General features: G+C 52.8%; 1 protein-coding gene across 1 annotated transcript; it reads right to left on the bottom strand.

The window, feature by feature from the left end:
• Positions 1-1,087: 1,087 nt before the first annotated feature.
• VSX2 (visual system homeobox 2) lies at positions 1,088-20,428 on the bottom strand. Its single transcript, XM_039883780.1, has 5 exons — positions 20,010-20,428; positions 18,622-18,706; positions 14,471-14,594; positions 3,884-4,064; positions 1,088-3,069 (listed from the first exon to the last, which is right to left on the bottom strand). The coding sequence occupies exons 1-5, from the start codon at positions 20,377-20,379 to the stop codon at positions 2,744-2,746; spliced, it is 1,086 nt and encodes a 361-aa protein (XP_039739714.1). The 5' UTR covers positions 20,380-20,428; the 3' UTR covers positions 1,088-2,743.
• Between the last annotated feature and the right edge of the window lie 200 nt (positions 20,429-20,628).

Raw genomic sequence — 20,628 nt, 5'->3', positions numbered from 1 at the left:
AAGGATGAGTGGCAGTATGTTTCCTGCAGTGTTGGAGGTGGGCTCAGTGAGGGAAGGGCATTCCTACCCCAGGGGGCGACAGTGAGTCCTGCAGGGACCTGATATGCTCTGGGAAGGCTTGGAGTAACCCCGTGCAGGTGGGACTTGAAGCCAGGCTCCTGGATCTTTCCCTTCACCACATAGAAGTCAGAGATTTCCCACCTGTGCCCCCCCAGGCTCTGGGTCTGGGTGGATTATACACGGGCCCAGTCCAGGGTCCAAAGACTGTCAACCACCTGTCATTCTCCTTCAATGACAGGCTGCCAGAAAAACCTTTTCTGTGAGGGAGTTCCACATCTGAGCCAATCTGAAACCATCTTATGAGATTTCTTGAGCCAACAGCTTATATATAACCTCTCTATTCTGCTCCCTGCGCTCTCTCATCTATAATTCCATCCAACACATCATCAAGCCGGTGGGCCCCAGCTGTCTGCAGAAAATGTCATGCAGTCTCTCTCTGCTGTTTCTCCTGTTAACTCCCTTCTCTTTGACAGGGATTTGGCAGAGGTTTGTCTGACTTTCAGTTCCAGATACCATTCCCTTTTCCATTTGTTGTGTCATGTAATGTGTTGTAAGGTATTCAAGTGCACGTGTGTACACAAAAGAGAATCACTACTCTTGGGAGTCGAGTTGGGCTGTGGGCATCACCTGAGGTGTGAAGGAAATAGAGGTGTTTGTAAGGAGCACCAGAGGGAAAAGTCAGTGCAATCTATTGTGTGGGGAGCAGTTGGGAGTCATAGGTAATAACTTAGGGGCTCGATGGCTGAGATATTTTAGTTGTGCTTGCGACAGAGGAGGGTCTTGTATCACAGTGATAAATATCATTGAAAAGTGACAGATGTCAGCTCAGTGGAGAAAGCCCTGCCACAATGTTTCTATAGTTGGAGTAATTTTAAAAGAGGAATCTAGTAATTTTGAGCTAAAAATGACTTCATGGATTTGCTTTCGATGCTACGGAAACACACATGTACACACCCTCCTCACCCATGGAGGATTCCTGGATCCCTCCCCTGCTGTTTTTACATCAATTTTATTCTTACTTGTATCTTTACAGAAAATGGCACAGAAATCACAGGTTTAGAATACCTAGAAGTTATTACAGTTCCATATTTCAAACACCTCGATATCAAGATTCTTTCTTCTCACTCTATGTACAGTATTTACACACAAGGGGCTACAGCCTAACACTTCAAACCAACAGGGGACAAAGACAAGAAGAACTGAGGGGAAGTTCCATGAATGGAATGAAGAAGAAATCAACTTCTGATGAGGAATTAAAATCTCAACTCACTGTCTCAGGCCTTCCTCTCTCGAAGTATTCCTTGCAAAGGTAGGATGGTAAAGAAATGTCATGAGGATGAGGAGGACATGTTCATGGCCTGGGGGTGGAGGGGCAGTTCCAGAGAGGCCATCAGTACGGACAGGTCCTCTCATCGGCAGACAGGAAGAAGCCCCCAGCTCCCTATGCCAACATGGTCACTGTCTCCGACTCACTGTAGTGGACATGCACCATGACATACACCTGGCGTGAAGGTGTGTGTGCCTGTTGCTTAGTTTGGGTCTAAAACTGGCTCCTGCCTTACTCTCCTTGTAGCCATTTCTCATATCCTTCTGTGACCAACCCCTGATATAGCCCCAGGCCCATTCTCAGCTTGGCTTCCCAAGGATAGCTTGGATGAAGTTGAGTCAAGGTCTGGGGCTTCCTAGATGTTTTTTTAACAACTGGATTGGGTTGCACCAAGGCAGGGCACATGTGAACCAGTAATTTGCGAGAAGCTCTAGGTGAAGGGGGATTTGCACAACAAGTCAGGGTCACAGGCAGCATATCAGGGGTGTCAGGATGCTTCAGAATACAGCCCCAAGGGGCTGGGGTAGAGAGTTTGGCCTCCCCAACAATGCAGAGAGCCATAGCATTTGTGAGAGGCGCCCTCTGGCTGCAGGGCACAGGTCCTGGCGTCGCTACAGGTATTGTACATTGTCACATGCAGGGCTGGCACCTGTGCTGGAGGGAATCATGGGGCAGCTTGGGGTGTGGAAAGGACGGGTTCCTGAGGGTGACTTGAGGGCATGAGATGAAGGATGGCCGAGAGGCCCAGGCTGAGACTTCTCAAGTTTAATCTGGACTCTGGGCCCCACTGATGGGGTAGAGCAGAGGTTGTGCTTGGGCCTGCAGGGCGGTACATTCACACGGTGGAACAGGATGAGGGGAGCAGAGTTTGGCGAGGCCTGGGGCGCTCAGGACATTGGCCCTGGAGCGTGGGTCCTCAATCCCTGACAGGGTGTTTGCAGCATGGGCTTTGGGCGTGCGGGAAGCAGAATCCACCGGGGGTCAGCGCTGGGAAGAAGGGCTCTTAGAGCAAGAGATTGGCTTAAGGGCAGATTCAGACAGTGAGCGTTGCCAAGGGATTGAGTGAAAGCAGCTTGAGGGGGTGGTTTGGGGCAGCAAGAAGGTTTCTGAGGCAGGGCCGTTGGGATGAGGAGGATGCTGAAGAGGTCGAGACTATGTAGAGGATGTCTCAGCACGGCCCAAAGCCTTGGCCAGAACTGAGTTGTGCCTGAAGTCACCTGGAGGTCATGGAGAGCCTGTGGGGCTGGGGGAGGGTGGCAAAGACCAGGCTGGGCTCTGCCTCAGAGGACACCTCCCAGCACCACAGGCCCCAAGAAGAGCAGAGTCCTGACGCTCCAGTGGCAGTGCACCCTTGATCTAAGCCATGTCCTCAAGCTGTGGCGGACTCAGCTTCTCCGCTGGCCTGTCTTCATCCATGGCCTCCTCCTCCTCCGGCTCGTGGGCATTCCGGGCCAGGCTGTTGGGCCCAGACACAGTCCCTAGCACTTTGGTGCTGTGCTCCTGAGCTCTGGCTCGGAGCGCCGCAATGCTGTTCTCCCTCAGTTCCTCCTGGGACATGGCCGCTGGGGGGTCGGGGCCCCGCTCCTCCTGCTCCGTCTTGTCCAGCTTGGGCAGGGCCTGGCGCTCCACCTCGGGCTTCCTCCCCGACTCAGCTGCTGCCTCCAGCGATTTTTTGTGCATCCCTAAAAAGAATTGTTGGTATTCGGGTTTAGAAAAGCGCCTGGGAAAGCCATCTTGAACTGAAAACGGCAAAGATAGAGAGAGGCCAGAATTAAGGACAAGCAGAAAGCCTTACTTCACACACCGCAGTCACGCGAGTCCCGGGGCTGGGGCCAGGGCAGCAGGAGGTGGCTGGGGGGCTGCAGCCGAGCAACTGGGCACCAGGCCTGCAGAGGGCTTCCCCAAGCCAAGCCCCTAAGCACCTTGCCCCCAGACAGCCTGTTCTGTCCCTTCCCGAGCATAGCGTTTGCTCCCCATCCCTCCCTCCTGGGAGCCCAGATCTTAGAACCCCAAGACAAACTGGTACTGCTATCAGACATAGGCCCGGATGGCAGGCGGGGGAAGATGGCAGGTGGAGAGATTTAGAGGGAAGAAGTCCTTTGGGCAAAGCCAGATGGTGGCCAAAGGTACCCAGGGAGTCCCCTCAACCCCCAAGAGGGGCAGTCTCATCACAAGCCCACCTCCTACAGGGAAGAGCAGGGTACAGATCCTGGAGCAATAGTCACACCCTCTTCATAGAAGAAAAGAAGCCCCTGTCAGGGGCCTGCCCAAGATGAAAGTCCTAGGCACCCATAGGTAGATGCAAGGGATAGATGCCAAGTCCCATGCCCAGCCTGCCCTCAGAGCCCACCAGGGGAGACCGGAGGGCTTGGAGGGCCTCCATCCAGATGGGCTGCTGTGGCCAGGTCCCTTTGCTCCAGGGCTCTGTCTCCTCCTCCGAGGAGCCCACTCTCCTTGACGCAAGGGCAGGGCCACGAGGAGGGTGCGCGCTCTTACCCAGCAGCCATGGGGCACAGGAGTCCATGATGCCATCCTTGGCGGACTTGAGGATGGACTCGGGCAGGGGGATGGAGTGCCGCACCATGGCTCCATACAGCCCGTACTCCGCCATGACGCTGCTCCGGCCCCAGCACTTCTCTCGCTTTCTCCACTTGGCTCTGCGATTCTGGAACCAGACCTGCAAGTGTAGACGAACAAGTCAGGGGTGGGCTCTGAGAGGCAATGGGGCCCGGCCCTTACCCCCACGACTATCTGTTTAGGTCCCCACCCCTTCTATGCCCAGTGGCCCCATCAACTTGTGACTGCTGATTTCTCCAGCCAGGTGCCCTCGACGACCCCACAGTACCCTGGGGGGTTCCCCCAGGCTCAGGGTTATCCAGAACGAAGACCCGAGTCCCATGAGAATACAGTGGATGAAATGGGTCCTTCTTTTAAATTTCTTTTTTAAAATCAACAGTTCCAGGGCAATGGGATAGGGATGCCTCTGGGACAGGATCTTGCAGGTGGGCAGTTCCCAGTGTGGTCCTCAGTTTGTACCTGAGAAGCCGGACCCTGGTAGCTTTCTTGAGAGTGTGGACACTTCCAGCGGATAAACAGAACGTCTTTTCTGACTTGCAGAGGGACAAATTCCTTTCAAGGACAGGACTAATGTGTTCAGGGTTCCCTCTCCACCAGAACTCCAGAGGCCAGAGCGGCCAGTCCCAGGAAGCCTTCCAAGCGAGCAAAGGACATTTCATCCAGGTATTCTGAGGCATGACAACTGCCCCGCCCCAAAATGGAGTTGGGGATGCTCCCAGGAAGCCTGAGTCAGCTCTTGTTTCTGCCCTGTCCTGGCTCAGCCCTCCCATGCCACAGTGCCTGCCACTCACCGGCTCTCCACAGTTTTGGACCTAACTTTGAATGATATTTTGGGGAGTTGGGCAGCCATCTCTCAGTCAGGGAAGGAAGACAAAATTATCAGTGGTATGAAGAGCAAATGAAATGGGGACCCAGGAGAGTGTGGTGGTGACACTCTAGGGAATGTTTCTCTGGCCCCCAAATTGACTGGTGCAGGGTCTGAGCTGGGGTGCCTTGGGGATGTCTGGAGCACTCCAGTGCTGCGTGGAGGAGCTCCCAGGGTCCCTGCCATGCTTGAAGAAGGGGCGATTTCTTGGTCTCCCAAAGCAGCTTTCTGAGACTTCCAGCAGCTGACAGGAGCCAGAGCCAGAACCAGGGACAGCTGCACTACCTCTCAAGCAGGTGAGGCCGGCGAGAAACTGGTGGGCTCTGTAAGGACCTCAGGCCCTGCTGGCCCCCTCATGTCCCCTCACAGCCCCTCAGAGCCCTGACCCCCAGAGCGGGGAAATGCCCAAGGCAACCCAGGAAGTGGGGGGAAGAAGGGGAAGGCAGAGGCGGGTTCCAGAAAATCTATTAGTTTCCTCTGCGATTTCCATTCCCTCTCCTCGGCTGGGTCCCCCGCCCTTCCCTCCGGGCCCCCTCCCCCCGCCCTAGGCAGCGGAGGTTTCAGCTTTTGATGAAAAATTGCTCCAGCTCTATTCAAGAGGCGGCAAAAGAAGAGTCACCCCCAGGGGCAGCCCTGGGCTGATTGAAAAATAAGTTAATTTCAGTTTGAATCGATGGGCCTCAGGCACTGAAATATCACGGGAAATTAAAGCGGCTGCTCTCCCGGGAGTCGTGGCATTGACCCGCACTAATTAATGCTGGGGAGGCAGCGCGAGCCGCGCCGAGAGCCGCTCCCCCTCCCCGGGGGACCCCAAACACTTCTCATTTAACTAATTAGACGGGGAAAATTGGGTGTTAATTTGTTTAGGATTTTTTCCCTTCTTCTCCCCCCCTCCACCAACCCCGCCGCCAGCTCCCTTCCCAGCCCCCGCCCCGTGTGGGGGCGCAGGAAATGAATGCGGGACTCGCCGGCAGATGGCTGCCCCGGTCACTCTGCAATCTTCTCCGACTTGATTGCTTGATTAGGTCGTTAGCACATTAAAAAAAAAAATTGCTTGCCGTCTGGCGCTGGCGTGATGAGTGGGACGCGCGGCAGCGCCTGGGTAATTTATCTTTTTATACGGCAAAGAATTTGATTTCAATCTGCAGATATATGAGGCGCCTTTGACACCTGTTTAACATCGCGCCGCTGACAGCTTAACCCTTTGCTGCTCGGCCGCAGGGAGGCCAGGGCTGGGGCCGGAGGGGCTCGGAGTCGGCGCGCCCCCGTGGTTCCCACCGCCGCCGCTAGGTGGCGGAGTGAGCGCCCCGGCGGCCCGCGGCAGCTCCGAGTCTGCGGCTGAGCGCGGCCAGCTGCATCCGGCAGGGGGCGCCCCAAACGCCCTGCCTCACCCCCACCGTCCCCAAAGAACCCGGCGGTCACAGACAAGCTCTGCAGGACTGCGGAAAGACTGCGCCATCTGCGCACAACTTTAAGTTAACCCAAAATGTGTGCAACCTTGTTTTGGAATTTCTTCATTTGTAAATAACCAGAACCTCTAAAAATGAGAGAAACGCGGCCTCAGAGGCCGGGTCTCTCCACCTCGACATTGGCCAGGGTCATTAGAAAACGATCGCTGGTCACACTCTGGGTCTGAAATGCCTATGCTACCACCGGGTTTGGCACCTGCCATTCCTAATCAGGCCCTCCTGGGGGAGCTGTGAAGCCTCCCCCTGGTCCAGACCCAGACTGTCCCTAGTGACCACGGCCAAGCAAAGGGTTTCTGTAATTTCGAATGCACTAGATGGCTGCGCTCCATGCTCTAAGGAGGGAGAGCGGTGCGCAATGTGAGCCCCGGGCCAACTCAGCCATGGTCGTGGCCTCGTTTTACGCTGTGTTTAGATCTCTCTCCCGGGCCGCCTGCCCGTCCTGTAGGCTTTCTGTCTGACTACCTGTCCTACACAGGGCCTGCAGTTTGTCTGAGACCTCTGTCCTGTCCCATCTTCCCTCCCAATAGCATTTGATCGCCCTCTCCAAGTACCCACTTGTCCCAAGCCACTTTCTTCCCACAGAGGAAAAATCTAAAAAGATTAATCCACATACAAGTGTAAGTGACTTCTGGTTTCATCCATCTCTCAGAGAAGACAGCAAAGAATGAACCCCTTGGTGATGGAATTCTAGACTCTGAGTCAGACCACAGAGGGATGGGAAGGTTCTCTTTATGAATCTAAGTAAGCCATCTGCTTTCTGGTCAGGAGATGACTTTCCTGCTTGAACACAGTACATTATAAAACAACAAGGTCACAGCCCCTTAACTGGAGCATGTGGGCCCAGACTCCAGAATGTTTTGGATTTTAGAAAGAAGAGGTGATGCATATGCCACATGTTACATAACACCCTGCAGCAGCAGCAACAGCGCACCGTAATCAAACCCATCTGTTTTGATTTCTGCAGCAAAACCTATACAATTCACACTAAGAGGGATGAATAAAGAGCATAAGGTCCAGTCTGGTTTATGTCACTAATGAGTTCTGATGGCAAACTTAAGACAGAACTGTCCATTTCCAGCATGGTTTGGATTTAGGGATTCTGGAGAAGGGACTGTGGAGTATAGGAAGGCACGGATTCCATCCCCTGCTCCCAGAGTGGCTACCTGGGAAGGCATATGGACCTGGCTTCTCCAGGATTCCATGAGCATTGGTGCTTGAGATGGGGGCGGGGCTCTCTAATGGAAACAGCATTGTTACTAGGACACTAAAGAAGAGGGTGCAGACTTGGGATTCAGGTCATATTTGGGGCCTGTCAACAGAACCATTTTCCTGGGTCTCCTAATTTGGGCATGTGAATAACTGGTCTGAAGATCAGATTTTACCCACAGACACTCCCAGGGGAGTTGGTGCCAGCTGGTCACTCAAACCAGGAGTCATCCGGACCCTCGGTTATGGGCTCCTGGAATGCCTGGCTCTCTGAGAAGACCAGATGCTGCTCCAGTTTATGGAAGAAACCTGGACAGCCAAAACAATTTCTTTTTAAGACAGTTGGCAGGGAAGCTGCAGTAATGGTGCCTTGGAGGGAAGTGGACAAGGGATTAGAATTAACCCTAACCACTCTTCATATTTGCCCTGCTCTTCTTCCTGGAAGCAACCAGCGTGTGTTCACAGAACTTAAAAGTTTACAAGAAGCATCGAAGTCAGCCAGTCCTGAACTGGAATTCTCAGCTCTAACAAAAATTGCTGTATGATCTTGGGCAAGTTACTTGCCTTCTCTCAGTCATAAAATAAGACTATTACTTTTCAGGGTTGTTTTGAAGAGTGATGAAATAAATGAAAGTACCTAAAAGCAGTGCTAGTCACACAGAAGGTGCTCAAGAAATGCTACTTATTTCCGTGGAGGCACATAAAAATCAGTGGGAGTGCGCTCAAGGGGCAGGTTAATCGGTATTACCTGCCCCTCTGGGCTCTTCCACATGGCCCGTTAGCAAGGCAGGACTGACAAATGACAAGAACAACTGATGGTGGGGGTGGGGACAGAACTAACCTACAGGCTGTGAGATTTTAATAGCCTCTAGTTTCCCCTCTAGGCATTGGGAGAGCTAAACAGATGCCCCTGCAACTCTCCCCACATTTCTAGTGTACGGCAGGCCCTTGAGGCACGAATACAGGAGAGCACCACACATTGCCCAACACCACACATTGTGATCAGGGGCTAAAAGACCAAGGCTGGGGATCCCTGCTCTGCCTCCAGCTGCCTTTGTGACCTTGTTGTATTTCTTAATCTTTCTGAGCTTCCAGTCCCTCATCTGCCCTATGATATCGCTTTCTTGCAGGGTTCTTAGAAAAATTAAACAAAATAGTGCATGGGAAATACCCGGCACATAGTAAGAACTAAAAAACATTAGCCTGATGCTGGGTGAATTCTGTGGGTAAATGTGCAATGAGATGAGGCTTTGCTGTCCAGCAAATGCTCAGTGACACTTTTCATGTAAAGCCAGTTGCTTCCATCTCTCGCCCTTGAGATTCCTTCTCAGCATTTGGGCCCTTTTTCCTACTTAGTCTCTTGGTTCTGGCAGGCCCCAAATATTCAATCAATCCCTCTCTCGCTCACTTACCTGACTGCCCATTTTCTAGAAGAGACTGCTCCTCTCACATGGGAGTCGGGTCTGGAACTCTTCAAGAAAACCTGCGTCAAGGCCTCAGCAAGGACCAGAGCCCTGCCTTACACTTCAGGGCTCTGAGCTCCTGAGAAAGGACCCAAAAGTGACACCAAGAGTCGCCAGGGTTAGAGCCCCAGGCAAAGGAGAATTGAGATCTTTCAGCTCTGGAAAGAGCCTGGGTTTCCTAGTGCATTTCCCCTCGAAGGTGATGCCCTAGCAGCTCTGAGGAAGCCCAGCTAGGATGCCTCTGGCTGTTGACATCTGGTGTGGCAGGTGCCTCCACAAATGGCAGAGAGAGTCCTAACAGCTTGTGCCTCCAAAGATGGAATGGACCTGGAAAAGGGCTTCTTTCCAAATGGGTGCTCTTTTGCTACAAGGGCACATGTAAAGCAGGCCAGGCAACTATATCGACTCTTACTTTCATAGGCGCGGAACCCGTGTGAGCAGCTGTGGCTGTGCCCATGGCTTCTGGTGTCATCACACAGCTCTTGTCTGGCAAAGCTCCCATCCCTGTTTCCCCATAGGACAACATGCTCAAGGCTCCTCTCCTCAAAGATGTCCCAGGAAAACCTCTTTGGTCCTTCCAGGATTACCCCTCTTAGGGAGATAGCTTGCATAATAGGATGGTCTTTGTACATTCCGGTCACTTGGCTAACCTAGACCTTGTCCTCCATTCTTGCCCCATACCAGCAGGCTTGTCGGCCACGTGGCAGTTTCCATCACACTCAGCCGGCTTCTTTCCTCTCCTCTAGCTGGAAGCTGATTAAATTGGGCGCGTTGCTGGTGTGATTTAATGACTTCACGCTCCACACCTACTCAGCATTTCTGACACCATATTTCAGCACACCCCTTCCAGTCTCAGCTTCAGGCTCACTGAAGCCTGGCCTTGCTTGCAGCCTCTGATGTCCACGAGGGGGCAGCTCTGCCCATGTTTCCTGGCAGTTGAGGCAGTATCCTTTCCTGCACACCTGACCCCACCTTGTCACCCAAAACTCCACTTCTTACACTCATACTAACCCACTCAAAACAAAGAAACTCCTTCCCTGAGTCTGACCCAGTATTTTTATACCGGCTGCACACAATCACCTACAGAGTTTTAAAAACATACAGATGCCAGGCTTCATGTCAAACCAATTAAATTGGAATTGTGGGCCACGGGAGCCTGACACGAGTATTTTAAAAAGCTGCCACGTGATTCTAACAAATGTCCCAGGCTGAGGGACACTGCATTCCTTTCCCATTTGCACACGTGTCTTCTAACCTCTGGAATATAAGCCCCTAAAACTTCATTCCCTACCCTTGGGCAGGGATCATTATATAAGAGACAGAATCAAACAGCACTACAGCGCTAGTCAGAGAATTCAAACTTTGGTCATCGATACACACCAAGCTGCGAAGAGTGGGGGTGAGATGTGGGCTCTGTTGCCTTTGCACATTCATATCTCTGTCACAAAGGTATTTTTAATAAGTACTACTTTTATCAGAAAAGAATACGGTAAAAAAAAAATAAAAAGCCAAATAAATATATGTTTATATCCTGATCTTATAATTCTAGGAACGAGTGACCTCACAGAGGAAATGAAATCAGTCCGGAAACCCATTTCCTCTTCCCCAGGGCTGACAAATGGCAGGGGCTTCCAGAATGCCATGTCCCAGCATTTTTCTTTTATTTTTTGAGACACAAAGAGGACTGCGTATTTGTCTGATGTGGAGACTTGCAATCTCTTCTTTCTCCAACAATACACGGTGTCCCTTCACCCCAACCCAGAAAGCTATAAAGCAAGGAAGTGCTTGCCCTCCAAGCCCTAAGGCAGAGGGGGCTGGCCCACCATCACTGCCATTGGCGTTGATTATTCCAGTTTATGGACACAGGAGTTCATGCTTCCCTCATGAATGCTCACGTGGTAGTAACTGAGTACTGGGTTTGAATCCCAGTCTACCACTTACTTCATCTCTCAGCCCCTCATTCTCTACATCTACAAAATGGGAATAAGAAGAGCATTAACTCATCTAGCCGTTGTGAGGATTTAATGAATCAAAGCATAGAAAACACTTAAAATCTGGGGCAAGGGTAAGTACTTAATAACGCTAGCAATAACAATACTTTTATTAAATTAGCATTTTGGGAAAATATTATTATTTTACAAGTGAGTAATTTCAGGCTTAGAGTTTAGTTTGCTGGATGAGAAACAAAGATTAGAAGTAGGTGTGTTGGACTTTTCACTTCCACACTGAGTTCTCATTAGACATTAGACAGTAGACCTCAGACACATCCTGGGGTTTACTTGGGTAGGTCCAGCGAGGGCATGTGTCCCAGCTGTCCACCTGGGGCTGTCCAACTGCACCTGTCCTGCTCCCACATTCCACCAACGGCAGCCCAGGGGCCTGGTGAGGAAGGTGACCCTGAGAAGGCCCCTCCCTGGGAGGGATCCCCCTTCTTCTTTTTACAGATGAGGAAACTGAGGGATGGGAAGTGACCTGGCCTCTACTATACCTGGTGGGTGTCAGAGCCAGAACGAAGACTCGGGTCCTTGACACCCAGTCCAATAACCTTTCCATTCCACCTTGAGAATGTCTAACTTCAGACTTGGAGTTAACAAACAACCCCTTTCTCCCGCTCCCGTACCCTCCAACAGACACACAAAAGCCTCTGGCTGAAAGCTGGGGGTGGGGAGAGGACAGGCTGGGGTGGTAGCATTCGGTCCTCAGATGCATTGTTCCCACCTAAACCTACACGTTAAGAGGAAACGGTCGGAGGGGTGGCGGTGTAGCGAAGCAAGTGTCCTGGAGGCTAAAGGGACTTGGGTCTGCACTCTGGCCTCTGTGCCTCAGGTCCCCATCTGTTAAACGACACTAGTAATAGTGCCTGGCTCATTGCGTATCTGGAGGATTCCTGGGGAACGAAACTGGTTACCCCTGGAGCGCCTGCTGGAGGGCAGTGAGGAGGGAGACTGGCGTTACCTAAATTTACCCATTTGAGAAATAATTTTTTTGAATAAGTTTTTTTCTTTTTTAAGAACACTACCTGGTGCTCAATAAATATTGGTTATTTTTATAAAGAAGATTTGACACAGGCCCTCCACTCACCCTCAAATCATCTCTTTTCCCCCAGCTTCAAGTCAAAGCACAGGCTTCAAACCCAAGATGCAGTCCTGGGTCCCTGTGTCCTCCGCATTTTAGCTGTGTGACCTTGGGAAGTCCTTATGCCTCAGGTTCCTCAGTTTTAAAAAGAAATTAATGGTCTCTTCTCTACCAGTTGTCACCAGGATTTAACGAGATCAGAGCTGAAACTGAGTGAGCACTGGGCATGTACCAGGCTCACAACACAAACTCCCCAACTGCTCTCAACACATTACACATGTGGCTCATCACATCTGCAGGTGCCATTATCATCCCCACTCTCTAGATGAGAAGTCGGAGTAATTTGTCCACAGTCACTCAACTGGTAACTGGCGAAGCAAGAACGTGCACCCAGGCAGTCTGGTTCCAGGGTCAGTGTCCCTACCCACCACACTTCCCTGCCTCTCTTGCGAATGTCATGTATTTAGAACACCTGGTACACAGAAACTGTTCTGTAAATTATAGCTGTGGTTACGGTTGACACACGCTAAGACCTTTCCCGGGCCACTTGGCAAAACATTTGGGGGCAGGACTATTTGACAGCTCGCAAACACCTTCTGGGAGCAGCATTTAGCCAAAGAACCATGAGGTGCTCAAAGAGTTGGAGAGGTTCTCGCCTCGGTTCTCCCACACGCACATTCCTTCGCCAGTCCTCGCAGTCCCAGGGCAACTAACTCACTCCTCACCCCAGCTCCTCCTTGCTGGTCCTGGTGGCTTCAGACACCACCCCACGGACACCCCCTAGGGAACTTAAAGAAGCCCAGCATTCACCCGCTGAGGCATTCGTAGCAACGCACACTCCCACCCGCCACCATCACAGCCAGACAGGTTTTAAGACAACTCACTGCAAGAGACAAGCTGTTCCTTCCTTCTGGTCAAGGGAGACTTTGACTAGACACTTGTAATAGCCAACTTTGTCCTAACGAAGGCCAGGTGCAGGTTACCCCCATACATCAACTGGATTGGGCCTTGGCTTACTCACACACAAAACACACACACAGTCACAAGATTCAGAATCAACACCCAGCCTTACCCCTCTGGAACCCAACTGGGTGTGTGGGGTGATAGATCCAGGCCACCAAGGATAATACACCAAACAGATAATCTGCTTATGAATAATTGAGCTTATTGTTAGTGTTAATGTCTAAAGCCATTGACTGAAATTCCAAATAGATTTTCAAGGGAGAGAAAGTCTTTTCTGGAAAAGCAGCTCATGCATCATCTCCCATTCTCTCTGGTTTTCCAGTGAGAAAGCACCTTAGCCAACCACACACCTTATGTGGTTCTTTCTCTAGCCCCCAACCCCTAAACCCCAACACACATCGCACCTGGAGACACAAAGGACCTTGACTGGGAGGAGATGTGAGCAGAAGGGGTTTCAGGGAGTCAGGACCCCCCGCTTCCCAGCCTCAGTAGTAAACTACTTTGGACAGCCCAGGTTGCGATCCAGCTAAGGTGAATCCAGATCTTTGGGAAATGTTCCTCCCACCCAAGTCACGTCTTCCTCCTCATGGAGACCTGTTTTAGAACTCATCAGATTTCATCTTCTCCCAGAGAAATGATTAAGCAACACTATTCCTGCCCAGGTAGGGGGCCTCTGGACTTGAAAAGGTCCTACTGCTAAGGAAAGGAGGCCTTGTGCCCAGCCCAAGTGAGGACATCCCAGTCCAGATCAGTGGCTGGTTATGACAAAACTCCTCAGGAGAGGAGGAGGGCTTCATGAGCCACAACTGCAGGTGCAGGTCCCCAGCCACATCCTGGGCCAGAGCCAGGAGAAGTAAAGGAGCAAGAGCTCAGGGCAGTTGTGAGAGAAAGAAAGAGCCTCAGGTGGATGGCGGTGGTGGGGAGTAGGAAGGGAGGGGACGTCCTCTTCCCCCTAAGGAGAGGAGTGGAGGGAAGGGAAACAGACTGAGGTCAGGGCTAGAAGCCTGACTTCGAAGGTCTTGCTGCCCTCCCACCCTCAGGCACCCAGAGAGGCCTGGGGCCACGGCTGGCCTTGAAGCAGATGTTTAGCTGTACCTAGGAGACATCTGCCACGACAGAGACCCTGCTCAGAACCCAGGACCCACCCAGAACTGCTTCTCCCACCACAGGCCCCCTCAGGGTCTGTCTGATGTGCTCCTCAGGAAGCCTACAGTCTAGAACAGCAGGCCAGGCCACATCTAAGTTTCTTGCCCCCAAACAGTACCCACCTCACTGGTGGGTGTTCAGCAAATACTTGTCAGTTTAAACAAACTGTTCTTCATGAGAACACGATCAAAGGCAAGCAGGTGCTCATAGCAGGGGCTGGGGGTGTGGGGAGGTGAGAGATGGGTGTCTCGGAACCTGGGCTGCTGATGTCCCCAAGAGCAGGGAACATGGAAGAGAGAGGGGCTCGAGGCTCTGTTACCTGTATCCTGTCTTCTGGCAGCTCCGTCTTCATGGCCAGCATCTCCCGGGCATAGACATCTGGGTAGTGCGCCTCATTGAATGCCTTCTCCAGCTCCTCTAGCTGGTAGGAGGTAAAGATTGTCCTGAAGGGAGCAAAACCAGATACTCAGAACTCTGGAAACAGAACGAGCCTACCTCAGAGAGGATAGACTGGCCCTCCCCTACGCCTCCTAGACAGACCCCATATCCAGGCTGTCTCAGCACAATCGGACACGAACTCCCTCACAGGCTCTCATACACACACGTGCACGCACATGTGCGCACATACGTTGACACACACACACCCATAGCTTAACCTCCTGGACTCTTCTTCATTGAAGGCTGAGGGCTCACGCTACCTTTCTGGTGGTGCTGGGGGATTATTTCGGCCCTCAGTGACATCTCATACTGGGAGTCTTTCTAGAAGTGCTTTAGGGGAGAGGAATTTTAGAAAACTGCAGAAAGCCCCTCTTCCTCCTCCCAGGCACAGGTGAGGGGCATACCAGGTAGATAAATGCCTCAGCCCTGCTGGGCTCTGTTTCCTGGGCTCCTCTCTTAGACAGCAGAGCTAATCTTTTAAATTGCACTCAAAGTTGAAGACTCACCAGAAGGTCAAATGCAGCCTCAACTCCAGTGTTTATACAACTGAGAACTGAATTTCCTACCCCCTCAACCCACTCTAACACTCCACCTTCCTCGCCTGCCCAAATCCATCAGCTCCTCAGCTTCCTCAGAGATGTAGGGGTGGGGAAGATGAGGGGAAGGGCACCCTGACCCCTCCTGTGCTCAGAAGGCAAGGGCTAGTGGCGCGCGCGTGTGCGCGCGTGCACATGCACACGCGTGCACATGCACACGCACGCGCGCACACACACACACACACACACACACACCCCACTCTCAGCCACACACCCAGTGGGTGGGGCCACAGTCAGGGGAGGGGGAATTCTACTCAGGTCCCCGTGAGAGAACCTACCCACACAACCCCCCACCCCAACAGAGCAGTTCACATTTATCTGTTTTGGGTCAAACTGCTTTAAGAGTCTGATAAAATCTATGTTCTCTCATTCCAAGAAAATGTGCAAATGAATATGCTCCAATACATAAAATTTTGCCTCCAATATTAGAAAATTCATAAGCCCCCTTCATTAAATAAACTACATGCCCACCTACAAACACAAATTCTTCCCTTTTCAGACCTTGATTTCACTAAGTTTTAGGTGACCTTTTTCCTGCATCCTTATCAACAACCCAACAGACAATAGAGCCCAGATTCTGCAAACTCAGACTTGTAAAAGCGGCACCTTCCCTGCTCAAAGCTCTGAGATTTGGACCCTGGGACCAGCACAAGGTTTTAGAATCCCTCACTGCTGCCCTCGCCCTCACCCAACACAAGGAAAAAGTACAAAGTTAAGCCCCGTAAGCCCTGTACATCCCTTGTGTTGGTGTTGTCATTAATAGCTTGGGAGATGATGTAGGGGATGTGTGAGGAAGAAAGATTCAGCTCTTTACAGAAAATGACTTGTTTAATTCTAAATTGTTTCCCCTATTCTCTTGGTGGGGGGATGAAAATGCTTATGTAAACGGAAAGAAATGTGAAGATCTGATGCTTTCTATTTCTCTCCTGCTACTTACTGAAGGGCCCCTGCACAGATCATCAAAATAAGCAATCGAAATACGCAAGGCCTTTTCAAAACCAGGGAAACTGAGGCACATAGGTGTTGTGGCCAAAGCCAAAGAGGAGAGCTGACATAGGTCATTTAAGACCATTCAAGTGCCAGCCTCTGCTTAGGAGAGCTCCATTCGAAAACGAAAAACAAAACAAAGCCTCAAATCCCCCAAACATCCTTTCATTTCTGCCTCAGAGCCAATCTATGTGTTGATGCTGACAGCTCTCCAGGGAACCTTCCTGTGCTCCCACAGCGTTACCCAGAAAAGCCTGCTCCTGACTTTCTGCAGAACCCCAGATCCTTCAGATTCCTATTGTATCCTGTCTGAGCTTTCTAAGTAAAGAGTAGAACAAAATCTGAGTATCCAGAGGCTGCTGACCCGTCCACTCCCCTTTCAGGTCTCTTACCTGAAATCCCCAAACGAGAGAAGCTCAGGAAAACACATTTTTTACTAATTAAAAATTGTGCCGGCAATCAGTAACCATTCTCCTCTCTCCAATAATCTGCTCTCTCTAGGCATCAGAAATAGCCAGAAACCCAGAGCAGGTGGCAAGTTGTTGTCCTGTCTCCCTGGGAACCTCCAAAGCTCCCAAAGATTTCTTTGGTGGCCAGGCAATCAGGTGAGGACAGAGAGTCAAGAGCCTTAAGCTTGGACTTTGGGCTATGGGTTAGTCAGCTCCAAGTGCCAGACAGGGAGATAGATGTTCTTGATGCAGAAACACTGTTGAGGCACTCAGGGTTTGGGGGATGCTTTTTCTAGCGCTCTTCCCTCCCCTAATTCCTGCACCAGCACAGAAGCAGTTCAGTGGGACTCCCACTTGCCTCCTCTCCAAGGTCTGGTCCCTGTCCGGGTGTAGGAAGCTGTGGATTACCTGTCCTGGGACCAGATTGAGATGGGTGCACTTAATGCATATTTGTTGGATGAATGAATGTAAAAAATAACCCCAGATCAGGACTAAATATATATATATATATATATATATATATATATATATATATATATATATATATATATATATATATATATATATATATATATATATATATATATAGATAGATATAGATAGATATAGATAGATATAGATAGATAGATAGATATTGATATATTGATATATATATATTTAGTCCTGATCTGGGGTTATTTTTTACATTATATATATATATATATTGGTTTATAATACAATAAAACAAACTAAACAAAACCAAACAGCTGCCTGAAGGGATCACACCGAGGTCACTGAGAAACCAAGTCAAGGACCACTCTCATTCAAGCCGGAACCTGTGAGGTCAGGAAGAGCCCTTTTCAAAGGTGAGGGTTAATCGTGGGGTTTCAAAGGGCTAAGAGGAAAACGCAGAAAAGCACCAAAAGAGAAAGTGCAAAGAGGCTGAGAACAAATAAGGAGGCGTGGATGAGGTGGGTCGGGGTGGGGAGGTGGAAATTCTCCCCAGGGGGAAAATTTCCAGAGAGCCAGCGGAACCCTGCGGGCGGCCCACCCGGACCCGGGCGCAGAGAGATTTGGGGAGACAGACCCGTGGTGAGTGCAGGGACAGCTCCTAGAAGCAGCACTCGCTGAAAGTCAAACAGATTTTTGGTTCTCGCTTCTTTATTTCCTTGAAAACTCGTCGTAAATGCACTTAAAGAACTGGTAGCGCTGGTGCCGGGGTCCAAGGGCATGCGGGTCTGGGGTGGGGGGATTTCTTTTCAAGATACACCTTTCCGCATCTATTGAATTTTAACTTTGTGTAAGCAATGCCTATTTAAAGACATTTTTTTTTTAACTCTCTCCTTAGTCTGTACCCCAGTGGAGCCCACTCCACTCCAGCTAGAGCGAGTGGAGTCATCCAGTCCACACTCTACCTTCCCTCTCTCTATTTTACAGACAAGGAAACTGAGGCTCACGGAAGGAAAGAGACACTCTCAGGATCATAGAAGAGCAGAAGCCTAACGAAAAATTTCCATCAATGCAGATATCACGTTCGAGTTTGGGGGAACGGTGGGAGCGCAAAGCTAGTGGGCTGGCAAAGTGGACAGGGGCAGCAGAAGAGGAACGGTGGCCGGGGGCAAAGGGCAGAGGACCTGGCTTGGGAGGCAGGTGGGGGCCGAGTTGCCGGCCGCGAAGTGCGAGCGGCTCTCGGATGCGCTGAAGCCGGGGTTGCATCTTGGGGCCGTCAGCCCTTTTCTGGCTCCGACTTGGCCCTGGCTGGGGCCTCTCCTTTTTCCCGAAGAAGGAAAAAGCCTAAAACGGTGCCACTTTCCTGGCGGCCGCTTCTCATCCTCACCCAGAGCAGCCGGACGCCGGGGCCCGGTGCGTGACCCCAAACAACGCCCGCTCTCCCCGCCCTGGCGCGGTCGCGGACTTCTGATCTGGAGGCAGCGAAAATAGAGTCCTTGAGACCCGACGCCCAAACGGGTCGGGAGAAGGTGAGTGAGCAGGAGAGGTAACATGCGCCGCAAGGGCCTTACCTGTGCCGCCGCTTCTTCCGTTTCTTGGTCTGATTTAAAGCCGATTTGGACATTTTTCGGTCGCTGGAGGAAATATCTTCGGAATCTGAAAAGCGGGCGGAGGCACATGCGGAAGAATGGGGGGCGCGCTGGGCTTTGCCAAGGAACATCAGGCGCCCCAAACCTTCCAAGGCCCCACCCGGGCCGCCTCCGGGAGCGGTGGGGGCCTGCTCTGTCTCCCCAAGAAGACCTCCACGAGGTCGACCCCATCCCTAAGCCCAGGCTTGCCCTACCCACGCGGGCGCCCAAACCCGGAGGTCTTGAGCAGATTTCGTTGTAAGAGAGGCGAAGGCCCTGGCGCGCTTGGGGCAGAGACAGCGGGGGAGCGAGGCAGCCTCAGGGGCTGCAGCGGGGACCCGCGGTCGCGCTCCCGGCTCCGCGCCCTGCTCTGCGCTTGCAGCTCCGGCTCCCCTGGCCGGAAAGCTGGCCCCAAGGGGCGGAACCGGGGCGCAGGTAGCTGGCGCCGGTAAGGGCTGGGGGCTCCCTCGGCACAGCCCATTTTTCAGTGCCCGCAAAATGCGCCTCCGCTCGAGACTGGAGAGGCTGCGATTCAGCATTTTTCGTTGCCCCACCAAATAAAATAAATCATTAAAACGGAAACGAAAAATCGGGGGAATTGCCGAGCGCCAACGAGCGCGGGAGGGCCGAGCGGGCGGGGACGCAAGGCCGGGAGAGCGGCCCGGGAGGGCGCGGCGGGGTCACCCGGGGGCCCTCGAACGCGCGAGGCGCGGGGATCCGATATGCTGCGGCGCTTGGGTGCGACCAGATTGTGGCCGCTTCGGCCGCCGTGGTGGCCGGGTTGTCCAAGCTCTTGGGGTGAAAAACAAACCCCCGCTGACTAAACGCCAGGAGTTTGGAATGGAGAAAAGGAGGAGAGAAAAGACAACTTTGGGCACCAGGGCTGGGGCCGAAGCCGGCACCCGCTTCCTGGGCCGCCAGCGCGCGGACCCGAGTCGGGCTCCAGGAGCGCGGGTCCTCGGGGAGGCTGGGGCCGGGGCCGCAGTGGGGCAGCGGAGCTGCAGGGGCCCAGTCCGCCCCACAGGTCCCGACACCCCAAGTCCGGTTTCCAGTGGGGCCCCAACTGGGCGCCGTGGCAAAGCCGGGCCCGACGCGGGGACGAGAGGACAGCGCGGCGGCCAGAAACGCTGGGGACGCAAGCCGGCGGGCGCCGGGGGCAGCGTCCCGGCTCTCGTCCCCAGCGCGCGCGACCCAGGCCAGGGCTGCGACCTCTCGGCCTGGCACGAACTTTCGCGCCCGGAGGAGGCCTTGCGGTGCAAGCGAGAGCCGACGGCGTGGGGTCCCGGCTCTCGCCCCGAACCGGGTAGCTACGCAGTCTCTCCCTCACCTACCCGAGCTAGCCGTCTGGCTGGTGTCCAGCGGCCCCGACGCTCTGCCCAGCGGCTGTAAGTGGACGCTCTGTGGGTCGGACAGCACTTCCAGGAAGGTGGGCTGCGCGTAGAAACCAGGGAGCCCCCCGGACCCCAGCAGCCCCATGCTGCCCACTCCTGCGGGACTGAGCACGGAGCGCGCTGCCAGCAAGTGCCCGGGGGCCAGGCCGTCGAGGGCAGCCCGAGGATGAGAGGTGGGGGGCTCCTTGTTCAAGCCCAGGATCTCCTGGATGCCGAACCCGGTGCACCTGGCCGGGGCGCCCCCCGAGGTACTCTTGGCCACTGTCTCGGATTTGGGCTTGCTCAGCGCTTCCCCCGCTTTCCCCGTCATCTCCCGGCTCTTTGGAGAGGCCGAGGCCGCAGGTCTTTTGCTCCCCCCACCCCCCCGCCGGGCTCCCCGCTTCGCGAAGTTGGTCCCAGGTGCCCCCTCCGGTGTCTAATGCTCTGGAGCCCCAAGGAGATTCCCCTTTTATCCAACCAGGCGGCAGCCCAAGTGGGGTCAGAGCTGAGCAGCCAATCACCGGGGCCAGAAGCGATTAGGAATTCCAAAAAGCTGGTAGCTCCCGCCGCAGGCAGCACC

This window comes from Pteropus medius, unplaced genomic scaffold, assembly GCF_902729225.1.
Source record: "Pteropus medius unplaced genomic scaffold, Ma_sr-lr_union100, whole genome shotgun sequence".
Taxonomy (NCBI): Eukaryota; Metazoa; Chordata; class Mammalia; order Chiroptera; family Pteropodidae; genus Pteropus; species Pteropus medius.
The sequence above is the reverse complement of the archived record's forward strand: the minus strand, read 5'-3'. Positions and strand labels throughout refer to the sequence as shown.